Below are 19,254 nucleotides of genomic sequence, written 5' to 3' on the forward strand. Positions count from 1 at the left end.
CCTGGGCACCCCTGGGGGTGTCGCATCTGAGAGCCCCCTGGGGATAGGCCTCATGTTCTTGGCACTGAGATTGGCTTCCTTCCTTCTCTTCCCCCAGGGCCGGTGCCATCTCAGGGCGCAGCTTCGAGCCGATCGTGGCCATCCTGCTGTTCTCGTGCACGCTGGCCCTGCACGCCCGGCAGGTGGATGTCAAGCTGCGGCTGGACTACCTCTGGGCGGCCCAGGCAAGAGGAGACCCTCTGCTTCCTGTGGGGGGTGGTGATCAGGGGATCCCTTGGGAGGAGTTTCAGGTGGGGGCTCCTGGCTGGATGCCAGTGGCCATGTGGGCATCACTGTTGGGTGGAGGAGGCTGTGGTGGGGCCAAGGAGCAAGATGGCAGGAAGGCAGGAGGGGGACAGTCTAATGAACCCTGTCTGATGGTCAGAGGTTGGCTGTTTTGCTGGCCATGAGCTTCCTGTCCCCACAGGCGTTCTGGCAGAGGAATTCAGCCTCAGTAGGCTAGACATGACCGCGGGTCTCATCAGGGTCCTGGGAAACTCCTGAGGTTGTCTCATCTCACATGGCCTATTCCAGATTGAGTAGGTCTGCTCTGGGGGCCAGGAACCCATGTTTTTACAGTGCACATGGGGGAATTCTGACACTAGAGGCCTGGGGGAGATGGAGGAATGGCAGACCTGGGGTTTGGCCTAGGCCCTGAGGCCGGTGACAGGTGGTGACCCCCAGAGTTCACCCTGCTCGCCTGCCCGGAGCCAGTGCATAGGGGCTCAGCTCAGCCCAGGTCACATGTGGTGTGGTGTGTCTCTGCGTCCCCCTCCTTGCCCACTCTGTGTCCCTGTCACCCTCTCCATGCGTCCTTGTCACTTGCTCCTCTACACCCACTCTTTGTCACCTGCTCTGCGTCCCTGGCCCTGGGAACTGAGGCCTTCTTTCTAGTCCAGAGTTCAGACCCCATTGATGCAACTTGCTCACTTCTTGGCTCTGAACAGATTGCCTCCCCTTGTTTCCTTGACTGAAAGTGGGGAGGCAGGTGTGCAGTAGAACCGAGGCTGCAGGCGGGTCTTGTCATTTTGACACATGAAGAAGCAGCCCTTTTCTGTCAGAGGGAATTCACTCTGTTCAATCCCTACAGCAGCCCTGCCTGGGAGGTGGGATCACAGATGGGGATCAGATATAGATTAACATGCCCAGGGCTAGAACTGGAATGTCCAGGGGTCCCGGCAGGTCTGAGGTGGGTGGGAGCGTCTGCATACCAGGAACCAGAGTGTAGCCAGGGGTCCAGCCCAGAGCTGCAGCACAGGGGCATCCATCACTGGACCCCAAACAGGTGCGGCCCAGAGGGCCACAGAGAGAAGGTGGTGGCTGTGGGTGCACAGGTGGCTGGGTGCACCCTGCTGTCGCCCCATGTTCTGTGCAGAGGGACAGGCTCAGACATGCCTACTGGGGGCCCAGGCTCCTCCTGTGCTGCCTGCCCACATCCTTTCTTCAGGAAGATGTATGACTCCTGTCCACATCCTGTGGTAGAATAGGCAGGAGGTGGGTGGTCAGTGACTGAGGCCCTGGTCAGCTGTGTCGGGTGGGCCTGGAGTTAGGTGGTCTTCATCCCAACCCCGACAACTCCCCCTGGGGTCTTTGTGACTCTCTTCCCTGGTCCTCAGTCCGATGGGGTGATGATTCAAATCCTATGTGGAAGTGTGTTGGTTGGGTTCTACAGAGAGGAGGTTTATTCCAGGGACTGGCCTGCGAGTTACGGAGGCTGAGAAGTCCTAGAACCAAGTGCCACTTCAGTTCAGTTCAGTTCAGTTCAGTCGCTCAGTCATGTCCGACTCTTTGCGACCCCATGAACCGCAGCACGCCAGGCCTCTCTGTCCATCAGCACTTGCTGTGAGAGAATAGGAGCACTGGTGTTTGAGGGTAGTGAAGACAGACGCCCAGCTCAGGCCAAGAGTGGAGTTGCCCCTTCTCTGCCTTTTCCTTCTATTCAGAAGGACTGGGTGATGCCCACCCCCTTGGCTGGAGTAGAGAGCATCTTCCCATGGTCCAGCCTCTCAGAGCTAATCTCTCTTATGTGTCCTTACACAGACACACCAGAAATGATGCTCACCAGCCATCTGGGTGCTCTGTGGCCCATCAAGTTGACACATACAATTAGCCATTGCACTGAGGGATAATTACAGTTTCCTTCCCAATGGGCTTGGCTGGGGCCCTGGCACATAGTGGGTGCAGACACCCTGCTCCCAGCATCTGACAGGCCGTAAGTTTCCGTGGACTCCCTCAGGACAGCCGCTGCGGAGTGTTCTCACTATGGGAAGGAGGGGTGGTGGACGGAGGGGTAGGCTGCCTGTGATGGGGGCAGAAGGTAGTGACCACTCTGATGAAACTATTGTCTACCCTTTAGTTAACCTGGAAAAGATAAGATGCGAGTTAAGCAGGTTTCTGTCTGCACATCAGGCCAGGTTATATCTTCAAGATCATGAGGAATTACTCCATTACTCGGGGCAAACGAAAGAAAATGTGTGTGTGTGCACGTGTATTCTGTATGTATGTATATCTGTGCACACATAGATATACTAGGTGAAAAACTTGGTTATTTATTCCTTTTTATGTAGCAGCTTTACTGAGTTGTAATTCACTTCCCACAAGATTCACTCACTATACAAAGTATACAATTCAGTAGTTTTCAATATACTCACACAGTTGTGCAGCCGTCACCACAGTCAATTTTAGTGCAGTTTTGCGCCCCCAGGGGACTCCTGTAACCACCAGCAGCCACTCCCCGTTTCTGACCACCCCAGCCCTGAGCCACCGCCTGCTCTCTGCCTCCGTGGGTTAGCCTGCTTCTTCCACTCTTCAGCCTGTGTGTACTTGTAAGTCAGCGCCTGTTCTGGGCAGACTAACTCCCTGTGTGTGGCCAGTGGGAGCCCTGAACCAGGCCTTGGAGGGAGAGACCCCCTAATTCTCTGATTCTAAGGGGCTGTGGCCCAGCCCTGTCTTCACTCCATACCTGGCTTCTGAATTCCAGGTGGGCAGGGAGCTGCTGAGATCTGAACCCTGCATTCCCTCTCCATGGGCAGAAATTCCCACATGGGCTGTCTGTACAGAGTTGGCCCCAGTTCTTAGGCAGCGTGGCAGGGGTGGTGGTGGTGAGGGCATGCAAGTGGTGCACCCGATTCTGGCTTGCACTCCTCCTCGAGGGGCTCCGGCTACTGCCTTCACAAGTGCCAAAGCCAGGCCGCCACTCCCAGGCATGTCCATGTGATACCCAGCCAGGCTTCCGGAAGTGCCTGGGCTTCTCTGGGCCTCTTGGATGCTTGAGAGTTGGTCGTGGGAGGGTGGGAGGGGCTGGTGTGGAGGAAAGGAGACAAGGCGTGTGACAGGAGGGGGACCTTCATAGAGACCTCATGGGGGCGGGGTGGTGGGGAGGCCATCCAGAACTCCACCTTCTCTGTGGGCAGCCAGGGTGGCAGGGTCCCATCCCTGACTCTGGAAGGTGGCCTGGTGGTGGAGTGCGATGGAGCAGGGGGCCTGGAGAGGCACCCTGGGGGAGACTCCACCATCACAGGGGCCACCAGAAGGGCACTTCTGAAGTGGTTGGGTGGAGCCTGGACAGGGTTGACCATTGGAAAAGGGGCTAAGATGGAGGTGGGTGTGGTCTCAGGCACATATCACTCAGTCTGGGCAGAGGGCAGAGGGCACATTTCTGACTGACAATGTCAAGAGAGCTGATGGCACTGGACTATCTGAAAGGTGGGTCAGGGTAGGGCAACCCTAGACTGGTACAGTGGCCAGGGCCGCACAGTAGAGTGTCCCCATCCCAGACCTCGGGGGCGAAGGAGTGGTCCCCAGAGCCAGGACAAGGCGGGCCACCAGACAGGACTCACCACCTTCGTCCAAGGGACATGGCCAACCTGCAGTGACCGTGCTGGGAGGGACCTCATCACAGTCTGCTCCCTCCCTCCCAGCTCCTGCCTGTGCTTCCAGCGGCAGAGTCCAACCAGAAACTGTGAGGGGACCGGTAGGTAGAGTCCTCTGGGCTGGCCCTGGGTCAGCGCAGATGTCAGGGGAAGAGAGCAGTGCACACCATTCCTGGAAAGGCCATCAGGCCACTGCAGCTTGCCAAAACCTTGCCAGGTAATGGAGGACAGCCTCTCTGTAGTAGACTGCGCTGCTGAACTTGGTCTTGTCTGGCTCTGGCTGGCTGTCCAGGCTGACCAGACTGGCTGGTCTCTGAGATGTGTCTTCCCCGCCATCAGCTGGCCCCTCTGGTTTAAGGTCTTTCAGTTAGGAATAGACACTCGGAGCTAGAGAAGAACGGACTTAGGATGAGCCGGGAAGCGCTGGATCAGCCTGGGGGTGTGTGAGATGGTTCCCACTCACTGACTAGATGCTTGCTCTGGATCTCACTCTCAGTGGGATTGAGGCCCTTGCTGTTGGCTCTCCCAACTGGGGACTCCCTCACCTAGGGCAAGCAGTTTCTCTCAAATGGGTTAGCAAGGGCCATTCTAGGCATTGGTGTCCCTTTATTTTTTAAGATTTTTTTTTTTTTTTTTGATGTGGACCATTTTTAAAGTCTTTACAGAATTTGTTACAGTATTGTTTCTGTTTTATGTTTTAGTATTTTGACTGCATAGCATGTGGGATCTTAGTTCCTGGACCACGGATTGAACGTGCACCCCCTGTGTTAGAAGGGGAGGTCTACCACTGAACCTCCAAGGAAATCTCTGGTGTCCCTTTAAATGTTATTAAGTCCAGTGGTTGACCCTGTCCTGAGATTCTCCTTCAGCAATACCCCTTGTACACCCAGACCCACCGTGCAAGAGAGAACCTTTGTGTCATGGAGGGAAGGCTTGCCTGTATGGAACACACTGACATATTTTTCTAAGAATGTGTAACGTGAAACGCCCCACTTCCCTGTAAACAACAAAACAAAACCATTTCTAGACTTTGCCCGTTTGCCCTGTGGATATTTAAGTCTGTCATGCACGTATCAGAGCGCCTCAAACTCTTGCAAAACTGCCAGACCAAAGACTCATTGGTTAATTATTTATTGAGACCCAATTGGTTCTATAAACCTAAACAAACAGATGGGCTTTTCCTTCCTGATGACTTCTCAAACTCTTAATCTGTAACTATCAGAATGCTTTTGCTCCAGTGATTTTTTTTCTTTGAACTCAGTGGGTAATCATGATGGCAATTATAATAAAACAATTTATCTACAATGAATACCTATTCTGAGGGTAATTTCCATTTGTGCAGCTGCTGTTCTCAGCACTCAGAGCAGGGGCTGGCTCAGACATGGAGCTTTTGGTTGTTGGGCTGAGCTGAGGCCAGCTGCACCTCCTCCTTCAGTCACTTCCCTTCCCAGGCCTCCTTTCTCCACAGGTGGGACAGTAACCTGGTCCTTGGGATTATAGGAAGTTCATGCTACCTGGTTCATGACCCTTATTTCACATCTGAAATGCCATGTGTGTTGTTCATTCTGTTCTCTGTTCTTGGCCCCTGGTGTCACCACTGGGACTTGGGTTGAGAACATCCCTCACTGAGGACAGTGCTTCTGGGTGTATCATGGCTGTGTTCTGAAACACAGTGCCAAGGAAATGCCCGCAGAATCAAACACTGGTGCTGAACCTTGGGCTCTGAGTCCAGGAATGTCCCCCACTCAAGGGAAATCAGACCTGTCACCATGTTGGGAAGTGCACAGACAGCCTGGGGTGGCCCTCTCTCTGCACCTGGTGTCCTGCCTGGCTCCATCCAGTAGCTGCTTATTGAGCGCCTGGTCTATACCAGGCCTCCTTGTATGGGGACACTACATGAGTGTGAGCATTCATAACCCTGCTCTGAATGCCCAGAGGCTGATAAAGGAATAAATGTGTCAGTCATAGATGATTCCAGAACAGTGATAGAAGTGCCATTGTATTGATAAAACAGCCCATAGCCTCACCCAGCCCTCAAGTCAGTGACATCAGCCTCTAGAGAGAATACCTAGAGATTTTGGAGGAATTAGCCAGGGAGAGGTTCTATGGCTGTTGGATGGTGTTTTATAAATGTCAGTTAAATCAGGTTGCTGACAGCGTCCTTCAGGTCTTCTGTACCCTTACTGATTTTCTCTCTAGTCATTCTGTCAAGTTTAGAGACAGTGGTGTTGGGAATATCCAGCTATACCTATAGACAGAGATTCCAACAGCACTCTCTCTAACTTCTTAAAGTTCTATCAGTTTTTGTCTTATGTAGTTTGATGACCTGTTATTACATGCATAAATGTTTAGGATTATGTCCTCTTGATAAATTGAAACCTTTGTCCCTCTTATCAAAAAAGACCCTTTCATATATCTTCAGTTCAGTTCAGTCACTCAGTCTTGTCCGACTCTTTGTGACCTCATGGACTGCAGCACACCAGTCTTCCCTGTCCATCACTGGCTCCTGGAGCTTGCTCAAATTCATGTCCATTGAGTTGGTGATGCCATCCAACCATCTCATCCTCTGTTGTCCCCTTCTCCTGCCTTCAATCTTTCCCAGCTTCAGGGTCTTTTCTTTATAAAGAGTCAGTGCTTTGCATCAGGTGGCCAAAGTATTGGTGCTTCAGCTTCAGCATCAGTTCTTCCAATGAATATTCATGTCTGATTTCCTTTAGGATTGACTGGTTTGATCTCCTTGCAGTCCAAGGGACTCTCAGGAGTCTTCTCCAACACTACAGTTCAACATATTTTCAGGCTAAAACAAAAACTCTAAATAAATACTGAACCTTAAAAAAAAGAGACCTTTTCCTAAGTAATGCGCTTCACTCAGCAGTCTGTTTTGTCTGATATTAATATAGGTAATCCAGCTCTCTTGTTAAGTCTTTCTCCTCATTTTACTTGTAACCTTATTGTTTTTTTTTTTTTTTTGGTATAGCAGAGTTTTATTAAAGTGTAAAAAGGGACAGAGAAAGCTTCTGACATAGACATCAGAAGAGGGTCAGAGAGTACCCTCCTGCTAGTCTTTAGCCAGATGTTTTATGTCTGTTAGAAGCTATTAATCAGATAAGAGAGACACCTCAAGGCTGACAGAGTTTTACCAGTCCCCTCTCCCACAATATGCATTTTTGAGATAGGATGGCATGAGGTGTATCATCCCCCAGCCATAAAACAATTGATATGAATACTTGTTTGTTGAGCCAAAAATTAGTCTTAGGTGGAATCATTTTGAAGAAAGGCAAATTCCAAAGCAAATACATAGATTTTGCAAATACAAAGCAAATACACAAATCTATTAATGTAGATTAAGAAAAACATTTCCGTAAGAAAAATGCATTGATTAGCCCAAGGTTCAAGAAAAGGTAAGTTCAGGTGGAACCAGGTGTCATCATGGCAACACAGAATTTTAATAGAAAAAAGTCTGACACTTGAAGTTTTTTTTCCTCCTGCTGCTTAAGGGAGAGATAAAAAATGTCTAACACTTGCAGCCTATTTCCTCCGTTTGGAGACCCCTAGCTTTTCTGCCTGTTACCCTCTCATTCCCCCCTTTTCTTTTAGGACAATTGTGTTGCCTAGGGAAAGGGGCATCGTGTTCATTTCATAACTACTTCCTGCTATTGAAGGGCATGGTCCCTAAATTGTTGAGGCAACATATTCTCCTAACCCTCATATGTAGTCTCTCATCCAGGGGCCCCAAATAATAGTTGGAGGAAGCTGTGGCACTCATAGGAGCCTGGACAACTTATTATAACTTAAAATCTTTTAGATGGTTAGGAAGAAACCCCATTTTACACTTAGAGATGTAAGGCAAAATAGTCATTAAACCAAGTTAAAACCGAGTCAAAATTAAAAGTCACATTGTGTCTATATTTAAGGTACAATATGTTATACCAGTCCATCTTAGGATTGTCCAGTTCAGTTCAGTCGCTCAGTTGTGTCCAACTTTTTGCGACCCCATGAATCGCAGCATGCCAAGCCTCCCTGTCCATCACCAACTCCCGGAGTTCACTTAGACTCATGTCCATCGACTCAGTGATGCCATCCAGCCATCTCATCCTCTGTTATCCCCTTCTCCTCCTGCCCCCAATCCCTCCCGGCATCAGGGTCTTTTCCAATGAGTCAACTCTTCACATGAGGTGGCCAAAGTACTGGAGTTTCAGCTTTAGCATCATTCCTTCCAAAGAGCACCCAGGACTGATCTCCTTCAGAATGGACTGGTTGGATCTCCTTGCAGTCCAAGGGACTCTCAAGAGTCTTCTCCAACACCACAGTTCAAAAGCATCAATTCTTCGGCGCTCAGCCTTCTTCACAGTCCAACTCTCACATCCATACATGACCACTGGAAAAACCATAGCCTTGACTAGACGGACCTTCGTTGGCAAAACAATGTCTCTGCTTTTCAATATGCTATCTAGGTTGGACATAACTTTTCTTCAAAGGAGTAAGCGTCCTTTAATTTCATGGCTGCAGTCACCATCTGCATTGATTTTGGAGGCCTAAAAAATAAAGTCTGACACTATTTCCACTGTTTCCCCATCTATTTCCCATGAAGTGATGGGACCAGATGTCATGATCTTCGTTCTCTGAATGTTGAGCTTTAAGCCAACTTTTTCACTCTCCATTTTCACTTTCATTAAGAGGCTTTTTAGTTCCTCTTCACTTTCTGCCATAAGGGTGGTGTCATTTGCATATCTGAGGTTCTTGATATTTCTCCCGGCAATCTTGATTCCAGCTTGTGCTTCTTCCAGCCCAGCGTTTCTCATGATTAGGATTGTTAGATGTCATCAGATCAAGAAGAGGCATCACATATGGTTGTTGGTGGTGAAGGTATTCGCAGACTTGAAGAAACTCCTTTCTTTGAAGTGGAGTAACTCACCATGGGAAGCCTTCAATTGATGATGAGGTTGAAAAGCTGAAAGCTGAGTCAAATCTAAGGCTTTAGGATCTATGACAATATCGGTGTGCAAAAACAGTCTGTCATAGAGACAGTCCCTTCTTCTTAGGGGCAGTTTGAGCCCTCATTAAAGCTACAGGTAGGACTTTAAGCCAACTGTCTTGTGTTTCTTGAGTTAGCTTACATGGGTGTCTTTTAATAATGTCATTAGCCTTTTCAACTTTTTCTGAAGATGGGGGTCTCCAGAAACAGTGTAAGTGATATTCTATTCCTAGAACATTTGACACCAATTGAGTTACAGCAGCTTTAAAGACAGAGCCATTGTCACTCTGAACTTTAGAGTTTAAGATCCCACTTACATCATGAGAAGTCAGTACAGTAAGATTTTGCCCATTCATTAACCTTGGGCTTTAGTGAATACTGCTTTTGATGTGAAAGTAGGTGAGGGTCATTGAGCTTGACAGTGATAGGAACAGCATTTTGTGCTCAACCCATAGTTTTTCCATCAGCCCACACTCTAGGATTTGCATTTTGTTCAATTAATGGGAGAGAAAGCAGGCTTCATATTTATGAAAACGGAGGCTTGGACCTTGTTCAATATATCCCTCACCAGAAGGAGTGAGGGAGATTCTGGCATGATCAGAAACTCGAGAAAATAGTACAGAGTCCAAGCTGCAGCTTAAAGGATGACTGAAATAATAACATTTGACTCGTCCAGACAGTCCCATTATGGTAGTGGGTCAGGAGGAAAGTGGGCCAGGGGCTTCAGTGAGCACAAAGAAAGTTGCCCCAGTGTCCAAAAGAAAATTGACTGATTGACCCTCCACAATTGTTAAAACCCGGGGTTCCTCAGGTATCATTAGGATGGGAGCTTGTGTGGGGACCCCTGGGCACCTTTGGTCCTGATTGTCCTGAGAGCCTAACCTCTGGGGCCTACACCTCGGAGGGCAGTCTCTTCTCTAGTATGGTCCTTTGCAGATAGGACGTGGAGCTGGGGGTGGCTTAGATGCCTGATGGCAATCCCACTTGAGATACCCCTCCCTTTTCACCTGGGTCCCTCTGGGAATTTTTCCTCAGCCTGTTTCAGAGCAGGTCTAACTGCCACCGTTGGGGCTTCAGTCTATTGCCTGGTTCTTTTTTGCCTGCTATTTTCCTCCTCATATTCTCTACCATAATATACTGCCTGAGCCAGCTACAACAGCTTTCCTAAAGACTGATTTGGTTCGAACGCCTGTTTTTGTAACTTACAGTAGATGTCTGGAGCTTAGTGAGAGAGAAATTTATCTTCTAAGACCATTTCTCCCTCTGTGCTTTTAGGATCAACGTCAGTAAACTTGCGGAGAGCCTCCCGTGGTCTGTCTAGGAATTTAGTAGGAGTTTATCAGGAGTTTCCTTCTCTCCCTGTTCTGTCAGTCAACTTAGCATAGTCTAAAGTCTTAGCTTGTGCTCGCTTGAGTCCTTCAAGAATACATCCAGCAAAGCAGCTCTGTTATGGGAACTGCTTGGCTCCCAGTAGGAAGGAGGGCTATTTCATGATCCTTATTTTCCCTTGTCTTACGTTCAAGCCATTCATCTCCAAAAGTAGTAGCTTCCCCCAAAACTCGAGTTCTCGAGTCAGGAGTTAGCCTGTCTGTCCCAAGACATACATTATATCTCTCCAAGTAAGGTCACAAAGTTAGCCCTATAAAGGCTTCTGTGAACTTTTCTGGATCCTCTAGAAAGTCTGGGCCACAATTGGTATGGTTTGAATTTCTGTTGAGACTGAGGAAACCCCTCCTGAAAGGGAGCCTTTGATGCTCAGCCTGTTCAGTTGGGAGCCCCAGATACAGGGGCAAAGTAAGAGGACAGGAGGGAGCTGAAGGTTTCACACCCAAATCTGCACCCTTAGGACATAGGTCTGGCATGTCTTGCAGAGATAAAGAGCAACACTATGGCATTTCTACCCATTTCTCTTGTTTTCTACGGAACTGGTCTAGTTATAAAATAGTATCATAATTAAGAGACCTTTCAACAGGCCAGCATTCCCTGTCTTCTAAAGGATACTGTGGCCATTCAATATCACAGAAGAACAGGCAAGTCTTTTTAAACTCTGGAGATCAAACTTGTCCCAGCTTTTAAAAAATACATTTTAAAGGAGTGGTTCTGGAACTGCTTGCTCCCATCTGTAAGAGAGAAAAAAGCAGCATCCACAGCTGTGGCTTTTTTCAACTGGAAGTGTCCTTCCCTTCTCTAGATGGGGGTGTAGACAGACTCTCCACCAAAGCTTTTCTTCCCTGGTCGGACTTAGTCTGTCCCTTACCAACGCAGGCATTTTACTTGTTCCTCCTGGTTCTACCACCGAGGCCGGGTGGAGATGCACCAGGGGTGCATTCCAGATAGCATCCCAAGCTGATTTAGTTTCATACCACCAAGACCTTTGTTTGATTTGCCCTTTTCTCTGATGCCACCTGAGGTGGAGCAGAGTAGTTTTCCCAGAATGTTTCCCAAGCTAGGACTCCTAGGGGAAGGATGTGCCTATGCACATTCCTGAATACAGTCCTGACCGAAGTAGAAGCGGTGAGTCATAAAGGGATGAACAGCAACCACGATGTCCTTTCTGAGTGTCACCATGCCAGTATATATGATAGCAAAAGAGGTGGTGGAGGATTGGCTAGCAAGGAAAAAGTGATTTTTGTTCCTGAGCTATTAGGGCCAATCCTTCCAGTTCATTTCCACAGATTCCACAAAAGGAATATCTAAGGAGTTGAGACAAAAGCCACCAGGAAGCCTCCTCTGGCCCACTAAGAGCTAGTGCTACCAAAGGAAGAAGCCCATTGCACTTCCAATTTGACCAGATCCTGCAACTCCTGATCTGTGTCCTCAAACCTCGTGGTGACCAGCAGTGCTTCTATCCACATAGATAGGAGACACAGTCATGACAACGACTCTTCGTCAGATCGCTTGCCCCTGAGGCAGGCAGCGAAGAGAGTGACCTCTAGCCTGAGAGACATTGCTGGAGCTAGAGCTCCGCTTCGCTCCCAAACATGCTCTTGTAACTTTTGGCTCCTAGCAAGGCTAGGCGCTTCCGTGACTACCAAGTTTGGGGTCTGAGTAAAAGTACATAGTAACGGCATGAATCACAAGTCCACATAATCTATGATCTGACAGATTATGTTAGTAGTTCTGATTCCCCACGAAATTATGAAATGGTCAAAGAGACCAGGAAAAGGTGACTGAGAAAGGAAAGTTCGGTCCACATGCTTTGCCCATCTCTGGCCTCTCCCCTAGCAGGGACCTTGGGTGACTCTTGGCATTGGCAGGTTGGTATAAATTCTGGACAAGGCTCCCCTTTTTGGGGCTGCCTTTAGTCATTATGAGGCACCAGGAAACTGCAGAGGAGGGCTCATGACTTGCTTCGTGCAGGGCGTGTCATTCATTCACACAAACACACCATAGATTTAGTAAAGTAAAACAGAAAACGTGCATACTGAGAAAGCAGAGAGGCTAGAGCTCTGAGTGTTTTTACTTTGTCCTAAAGATCCCAGACAAGCCCCCGAGATAGCTTATGGTGAATGATGTCAGATTTGTGATCTCCGAATAAGAAGATTTAGCTTCGGGACCAGGGACCAGGCTTGATCACTCAAGAACTTTTGTATAGCAGAATTTTATTAAAGTGAGAAGAGAAAGCTTCTGACATAGACATCAGAAGGGGGACGGAGAGTGCCCCCTTATTGTATCTTTTTATTTAAAGTGGATTTCTTGTAAGCAACATACAATTGGATCTTGCCTTTTAATCTAATTCCTAAATCTCTGCCTTTTAATTGAGGTCTTCAGATAATTTACAATTAGTGTGATTATTGATGCAATTGTATTTTAATCTTCCATGTTGCTGTTTCCTATTTGTCCCACCTGCCCATCTATTTGTTTTCTTTTTCCTCTTTTTCTACCCATTTGGGTTAATTAAATATTTTTATTATTCTACTTGATCTGTATTTTTATTAGCTCCAACTGTTTGTTGTGTTATTTTAATAGATACTTAGCATTTTCTGTCTTCAAGTGGTGTTATACTACCTTACATATAAGAACCTTAATATTAATAACAATATATACCTCAATTTTTTCCATCCTAGGGATTTTGCATTGACATCATCATAGACTTTATTTGTACATATATTATAACTCCCCAAATATATTATTTCCATCATAAACATTAAAGTCCAGTTTAAAGATAGATTATAATGAAAAAGAATATTTTTTGTTTACCCACTTAGTTATAATTTCTGGTACTTTTCATTCTTTGTGGACTTCCAGGTTTCTGTCCGGTGTTATCTTCCTTCTGCCTCAAGGGCATATGGTTCTCTCAAGTCTGTTGGTGATGAATACTTTCAGCTTTTGTATGTTTGAAAAACTCTTCATTTTGCCTTCATGATTGAAAGATACTTTTGCTGGGTTTAGGATTATGGGTTTTTGATTTTTTTTTTAATTTTCCATGTGTTAAAGATACAGTTCCACTGTCTTTTGTCTGGCATTGCTTTTTACGATATTGCTATCATCTTTATCGATGTTCCTCTGACCCCATCTCCTCTCGTGTTTCACCCTCTTGACAGTGGGGTGGGGGCTCCTCTGTCCCCCATGTGGTCTGACGAGCCTGGTCCCCTCTGAATCTCCACACTCTCCCCCTCTGCAGTGTACCTGCTCTCTGTGGAGACAAGCACCAGCACTGATCCCCTGCCTAGCTGATGATTGTCCGTGCAGACGTCTCACAAAGGGCCTTTTCCTCAAGTGAGACTGCCCCGGAGTTAGAGATTAAGTTCTTCTCACTTTGTGTGCTTTGGAAAGGTCCTTTCCCTCTCTGTGCTTCTCCAGGAGAAGGTGGTTCTCAGAGCCTTGGTGCCCCAAAGAGGGGCCTGTACACCCCAGAAGGCGAGTGAGACAGCACAGGAGGGTTTTGGAAGAGGACATCATGATGGTTAATTTATGTGTCAGCTTGGCTGGATCATGAGGTGTCCAGTTATTTGCCCATATATTATTCTGGGTTGGTCTGGGAGGGTATTTCTAGAAAAGATTAGCATTTGAATCTGGGCTCAGTAGAACAGATTCTCCTTCCTAATGTGGGTGAGCTTCATCCATCCATTGAAGGAGGCCTGAATAGAACAGAAAGGTGGAGGAAGAGAGAAATGGGGCCCCTCTTTCCTGACTGCACCATCTGGGACATCTCCACCCTCAGCCCTCCTAGGTCTCAGACCTCCAGGAGTTACAGCACCAGATCTCCTGGGCCTCCAGTTTGCGGGTGGCAGATGGTGGGGCTTCTCAGCCTGGAAATGGGGGCTGAGCCCCTCACTGGCCTTTGAAAGTTCCAGCTTATCTGGGTGATGACTGGTCCAGAATTTCATGGATCCTCGGGGCCCCTAATGTTGATTTAGTTCCTCTTCTTGGTGGGACCATGGAGATGAACCTGGTATAGACCATCGGTGCACTTGGTGTTTAGTTTGGATGATTACAGAGAAGAATGTGTTAAAGGTGTAGATTCAGAACTCTTGTTAAAGATGGTAGGGCAGACATTATTCAGGAGCATTGTGTTAGGTGTAGGAACACTGCAGTGGGGGAGAGAGATGAAGCTTCACCTTAAATATAGCATGGGCAAGTGGGGGTTTATAGTCAGGGAGCAGGGTGGCGGATGGTGGATGGAAAATTATTAAGAGGAGACATCTGGGGTGAGGTGTGTTCTGGCCGAACTGACCTAACAGGATTCATGCTGAGGGTAGGTCAAGGTGATCTAACATCACCTGGGGAGGGTTGGAGATGAGGAACCTGATCAGATATCTGGGGTGATCAGATGTCAAGGATGGGGTCTCTGGTTAAACTGACGTAGCAGGGTTCTTGCTAAAACTAGACACATGAACACCCCAAAGTCAAGACCCTGTTGGAAGAGGGTTCAGAGTCTGATCCAGGTGAGAACTTGTCACATGGTGGGGTGTCAAGTAAGGGAGTGTCATATGGCGAGCTGTCAAGTGAGGGAAGGAGGCATGAATGGGTGGCTGGGTGACTTAATGGAGGACCCCCTTCCCAGGCAGAGGAGGAGCGGGATGACATGGAGAAAGTGAAGCTGGACAACAAGAGGATTCTCTTCAACCTCCTGCCAGCCCACGTTGCCCAGCACTTCCTAATGTCCAACCCTCGCAACATGGTGAGCCTAGGGCCTGCATGCCCTGAGGTGCAGTGGCCCCTCTGCCCACCCTCCAGGGCAGGGCCAGATCCAAGACTCCTGGGACGTGGGGTTGACAGGTGCTCAGAATTAGCATGTCCTCCCCTTTGATCCTGGGAGAGAGCATAGCATCCACTGTCCCCACAAGGAAGGCAGGATGCTGCAGTAAGTCACACATGAGGTTGCAGAACGCTGCCTCAAGGCCTGGGTGGCCCCCTCTTGGCTGAATTTGGGCAGCAGGTGCCTTCAAAACCACACCCCGCCTGCCTGGCTATTCACTCCCTGCTCTGTGCTCAGTGCTGTCTGGGTTGGTCTGAACATCCTAATGGCCACAACCTGCTGCAGTAAAACTCTGAAACCACCTGGACAGCACAGAGTGGGGCTTACAAAAGCGGACTCAAGAATAAAGAGGCTCAGGCTAGGTTTTTAGGCCCTAAAGGCACAAGCCCCCAGGCTCAGCTTGACCAGCTTTGACCTAAAATAGATCTGGGGCTCATCTTTTTGTCTTGCTGGGACTTGGGGCATCCAGGGCCAATTGTTTCCCCAAACAGTGTGTCCTTCCTTGGTGCATCCGCCTCTCCTTGAGGGGGCTCTGCACCCATCTGTGAGCTGAATGACCACCCATCATCCTAGATCCTCTGAGCCCCCTCCTGGTGTGGCTTGGGAGTCCCAGCACATCCTGGCAGCCACATCTCAGGACCTGGTCTCCAGGGCCTGCCCCCAGTACCAGCCCTGAATGCTGCTCTGGCTGCCCATTCATTGCCTGACCCAACCTTTGACCACCCCACCCCCCAGGACCTGTATTACCAGTCATACTCGCAGGTGGGGGTCATGTTTGCATCCATCCCCAACTTCAATGACTTCTACATCGAGCTGGATGGCAACAACATGGGGGTGGAATGTCTACGCCTTCTGAATGAGATCATCGCTGACTTTGATGAGGTAAGGGCTGCCCTGCAGTCCTGACACCCTGGGGCCTGGGTGTCCTGGGGTGCCCCCTCCAACAGAGTCCTGAATTGTGTCCACTGATGTAGTATGTGCTCTGCGGATGGCATGGGACCAGGGGGAGACATGTATTTTGTCTCCTTGGGAATGCCAGCTGATCGTGACATTTGAGGAAGAAACTTTGCCTTAAGATGGGGAGGGTGAGTGGTGGTACCTGTGCTCTTCCTTGTGAATGCCAAGCTCAGGTGGGCAGCCTCACCTGCAGGATGGGCGGGCAGGTATCTCTGCACTGTCCACAGCAGGCCTCCAGTCTGTGCCTGCTTCCCTCCCTGGGGCCTGTCCTCCTCCTGGGTGATCGTGAGGTCAGCTGCTGGAGGATGGGGGTGTGTTCTGCATGGTTCTTCCTTGGTGCCTCTTTTAAATGCCTTTGTTAGAGGCCCTGAGGCCTGCATTTCTCAGTTCAATCCCAGAACTTGTCTTGTGCCTGTATGAAGAAGACACATTGCTTTCCAGAATGCACCTATCTGCTCTGTGCTTGCTTCCGGCGGCTGTACACTGCTGTGACTTGTCTAAAATGTTATGTAACATTTAACAGTTTTGTGTTTCAAACAAAGCTCATGGACAAAGACTTTTACAAGGACCTAGAGAAGATCAAGACCATTGGGAGCACGTACATGGCTGCTGTGGGGCTGGCGCCCACTGCTGGGACCAAGGTGAGTGTGGACTGAGAGGTGTGCCCTGTTCAGGGACTGGGTCCTGGCTCTGTCCCCAGCTGCCCAGGTTTCCATGGGCAGGCTCCCTGCTGTGGGCCTCAGTTTTTCCTCTGCATTGGATTAGGGAGCAGCCTGAAGGCTGTCTTGTCAGTGGCCAGTTCTCTGTAGTCACAGCCTTCTGTGAAAAATCAGTGCAGAAGGCTGAACAAAGAAACTTCCTCCGGCCCTGCCTCCTCACCCCCCACCATCCCCCCACTGCTATCCTGGCAAATGGCACTACTGAGTGTTCATCTCCCCAGACTGACCCTATAAAAAGACAGGAAAAAGAGAGGAAGATGTAAAAAAAAGAAAAATCCATGAATAGAAAGCAGTTATACATATGGTAGATGCTAACTGAATCAGCAGTCACCTTTAATGTGAGAGGTCTAAATACATCAATTAAAAAGCAGAAACTGACAGAGTTGCTAAAATTCAGACCCAACTAGGTTTTCTGCAAGAAGTACACTTTAAATATAAAGCCACAGATACATTGAAAATAAAAGGATGTAGAAAGAGATACCATGCTAGCCCTGTTAAAATTTCAAGTAACTATCTTAATTTTAGACAAAGCAAATTTCAGATCAAGGAAAACTATCAAGGATGAAGGGGTACATTACAGAATGATAAAGAAGTTAATTCTCCAAGCATACATAGAAATCTTTGATATTTATGTACTTAACAACAGGAGGCAAAAACTGATAGAACTGCAAGGAGAAGTAGATGAACTCATTATTATAGTTGGAGACTTCAGTCCCATGCTGTTGCTAATTGGTAGATCCAGTTGGCTGGAAATCTGTAAAGAGAACTGAACTGAACAACATCATCAGTCACCTGGATGTAATTGCTATCTATAGACTACTTTATTGAAAAACAGCAGAATATACTTATTTTAAAGCTCACATGGGACATTTACCAAGATAGATCACATTCTAGGCCATTAAACAAGCTTAAAAATTTTTAAAGAATTGAAATAATGTACACTATATTCTCAGACTAGAATGTGATTAAAGTAGAAATCTACTGTTGTTGTTTAGTTGCTAAGTCTTGCCCAACTCTTTTGTGACCCCATGGACTGTAGCCTACCAGGATCGTTTCTCCATGGGATTTCCCAGGCAACAATACTAGGGTGGGTTGACATTTCCTTCTTCAGGGGATCTTCCCAACCCATATGTTGAACCCACATCCCTTGTGTCTCCTGCATTGGCAGGCAGATTATTTACCACTGGGCTACCAAGGAAACCTTTGCTAGGAGAATCAATTACCAGGAAATAATTGGAACATTACAAAATATTTGGAGATGAAACAATACACTTGTAAATGATACAAAGGACACATGAGAAATCTCAAGAGAAGCTGAAAATATTTCGAACTAAATAAAAATGAAAATCAGTTCAGTTCAGTTGCTCAGTCGTGTCCTACTCTTTATGACCCCATAGACCGCAGCACGCCAGGCCTCCCTGTCCATCACAAACTCCCGGGGTTTACACAAACCCATGTCCATTGAGTCGGTGATGCCATCCAACCGTCTCATCCTGTTGTCCCCATCTCCTCCTGCCCTCAATCTTTCCCAGCATCAGGGTCTTTTCAAATGAGTCAGCTCTTTGCATGAGGTGGCCAAAGTATTGGAGTTTCAGCTTCAATATCAGTCCTTCCAATGAACACTCAGACTGATCTCCTTTAGGATGGACTGGTTGGATCTCCTTGCAGTCCAAGGGACTCTCAAGAGTCTTCTCCAACACCACAGTTCAAAAGCATCAATTCTTTGGTGCTCAGCTTTCTTATAGTCCAATGCTCACATCCATACATGACTACTGAAAAAACCATAGCCTTGACTAGATGGACCTTTGTTGACAAAGTAATGTCTCTGCTTTTTAATATGCTGTCTAGGTTGGTCATAACTTTCCTTCCAAGGAGTAAGCGTCTCTTAATTTCATGGCTGCAGTAACCATCAGCAGTGACTTTGGAGCCCCCCAAAATAAAGTCAGCCACTGTTTCCACTGTTTCCCCATCTATTTCCCATGAAGTGATGGGACTGGATGCCATGATCTTCGTTTTCTGAATGTTGAGCTTTAAGCCAACTTTTTCACTCTCCTCTTTCACTTTCATCAAGAGGCTCTTTAGTTTATCTTCACTCTCTTCCATAAGGGTGGTGTCATCTGCATATCAGAGGTTATTGATATTTCTCCCGGCAATCTTGATTCCAGCTTCTTCTTCCAGCCCAGCATTTCTCATGATGTACTCTGCACAAGCTGGAATCAAGATTGCCGGCAGAAATATCAATAACCTCAGATATGCAGATAACACCACCCTTATGGCAGAGAGTGAAGAGGAACTAAAAAGCCTCTTGATGAAAGTGAAAGAGGAGAGTGAAAAAGTTGGCTTAAAGCTCAACATTCAGAAAACGAAGATCATGGCATCCAGTCCCATCACTTCATGGGAAATAGATGGGGAAACAGTGGAAACAGTGTCAGACTTTTTTTGGGGGGGCTCCAAAATCACTGCAGATGGTGACTGCAGCCATGAAATTAA

The 19,254-nt window shown here is 47.7% G+C and overlaps 1 protein-coding gene across 1 annotated transcript in view; it reads left to right on the plus strand.

Moving 5' to 3' along the window:
• Positions 1 to 19,254, plus strand: part of ADCY1 (adenylate cyclase 1) — a 103,957-nt gene that overhangs the window by 71,861 nt on the left and 12,842 nt on the right. Inside the window, exons 14-17 of the mRNA XM_070369411.1 lie at positions 98 to 224; positions 14,894 to 15,010; positions 15,824 to 15,970; positions 16,588 to 16,686. Of these exons, the coding sequence (XP_070225512.1) occupies positions 98 to 224; positions 14,894 to 15,010; positions 15,824 to 15,970; positions 16,588 to 16,686 (490 nt within the window). The remainder of the gene's footprint in view (positions 1 to 97; positions 225 to 14,893; positions 15,011 to 15,823; positions 15,971 to 16,587; positions 16,687 to 19,254) is intronic.

This window comes from Bos mutus, chromosome 4 (assembly GCF_027580195.1).
Source record: "Bos mutus isolate GX-2022 chromosome 4, NWIPB_WYAK_1.1, whole genome shotgun sequence".
Taxonomy (NCBI): Eukaryota; Metazoa; Chordata; class Mammalia; order Artiodactyla; family Bovidae; genus Bos; species Bos mutus.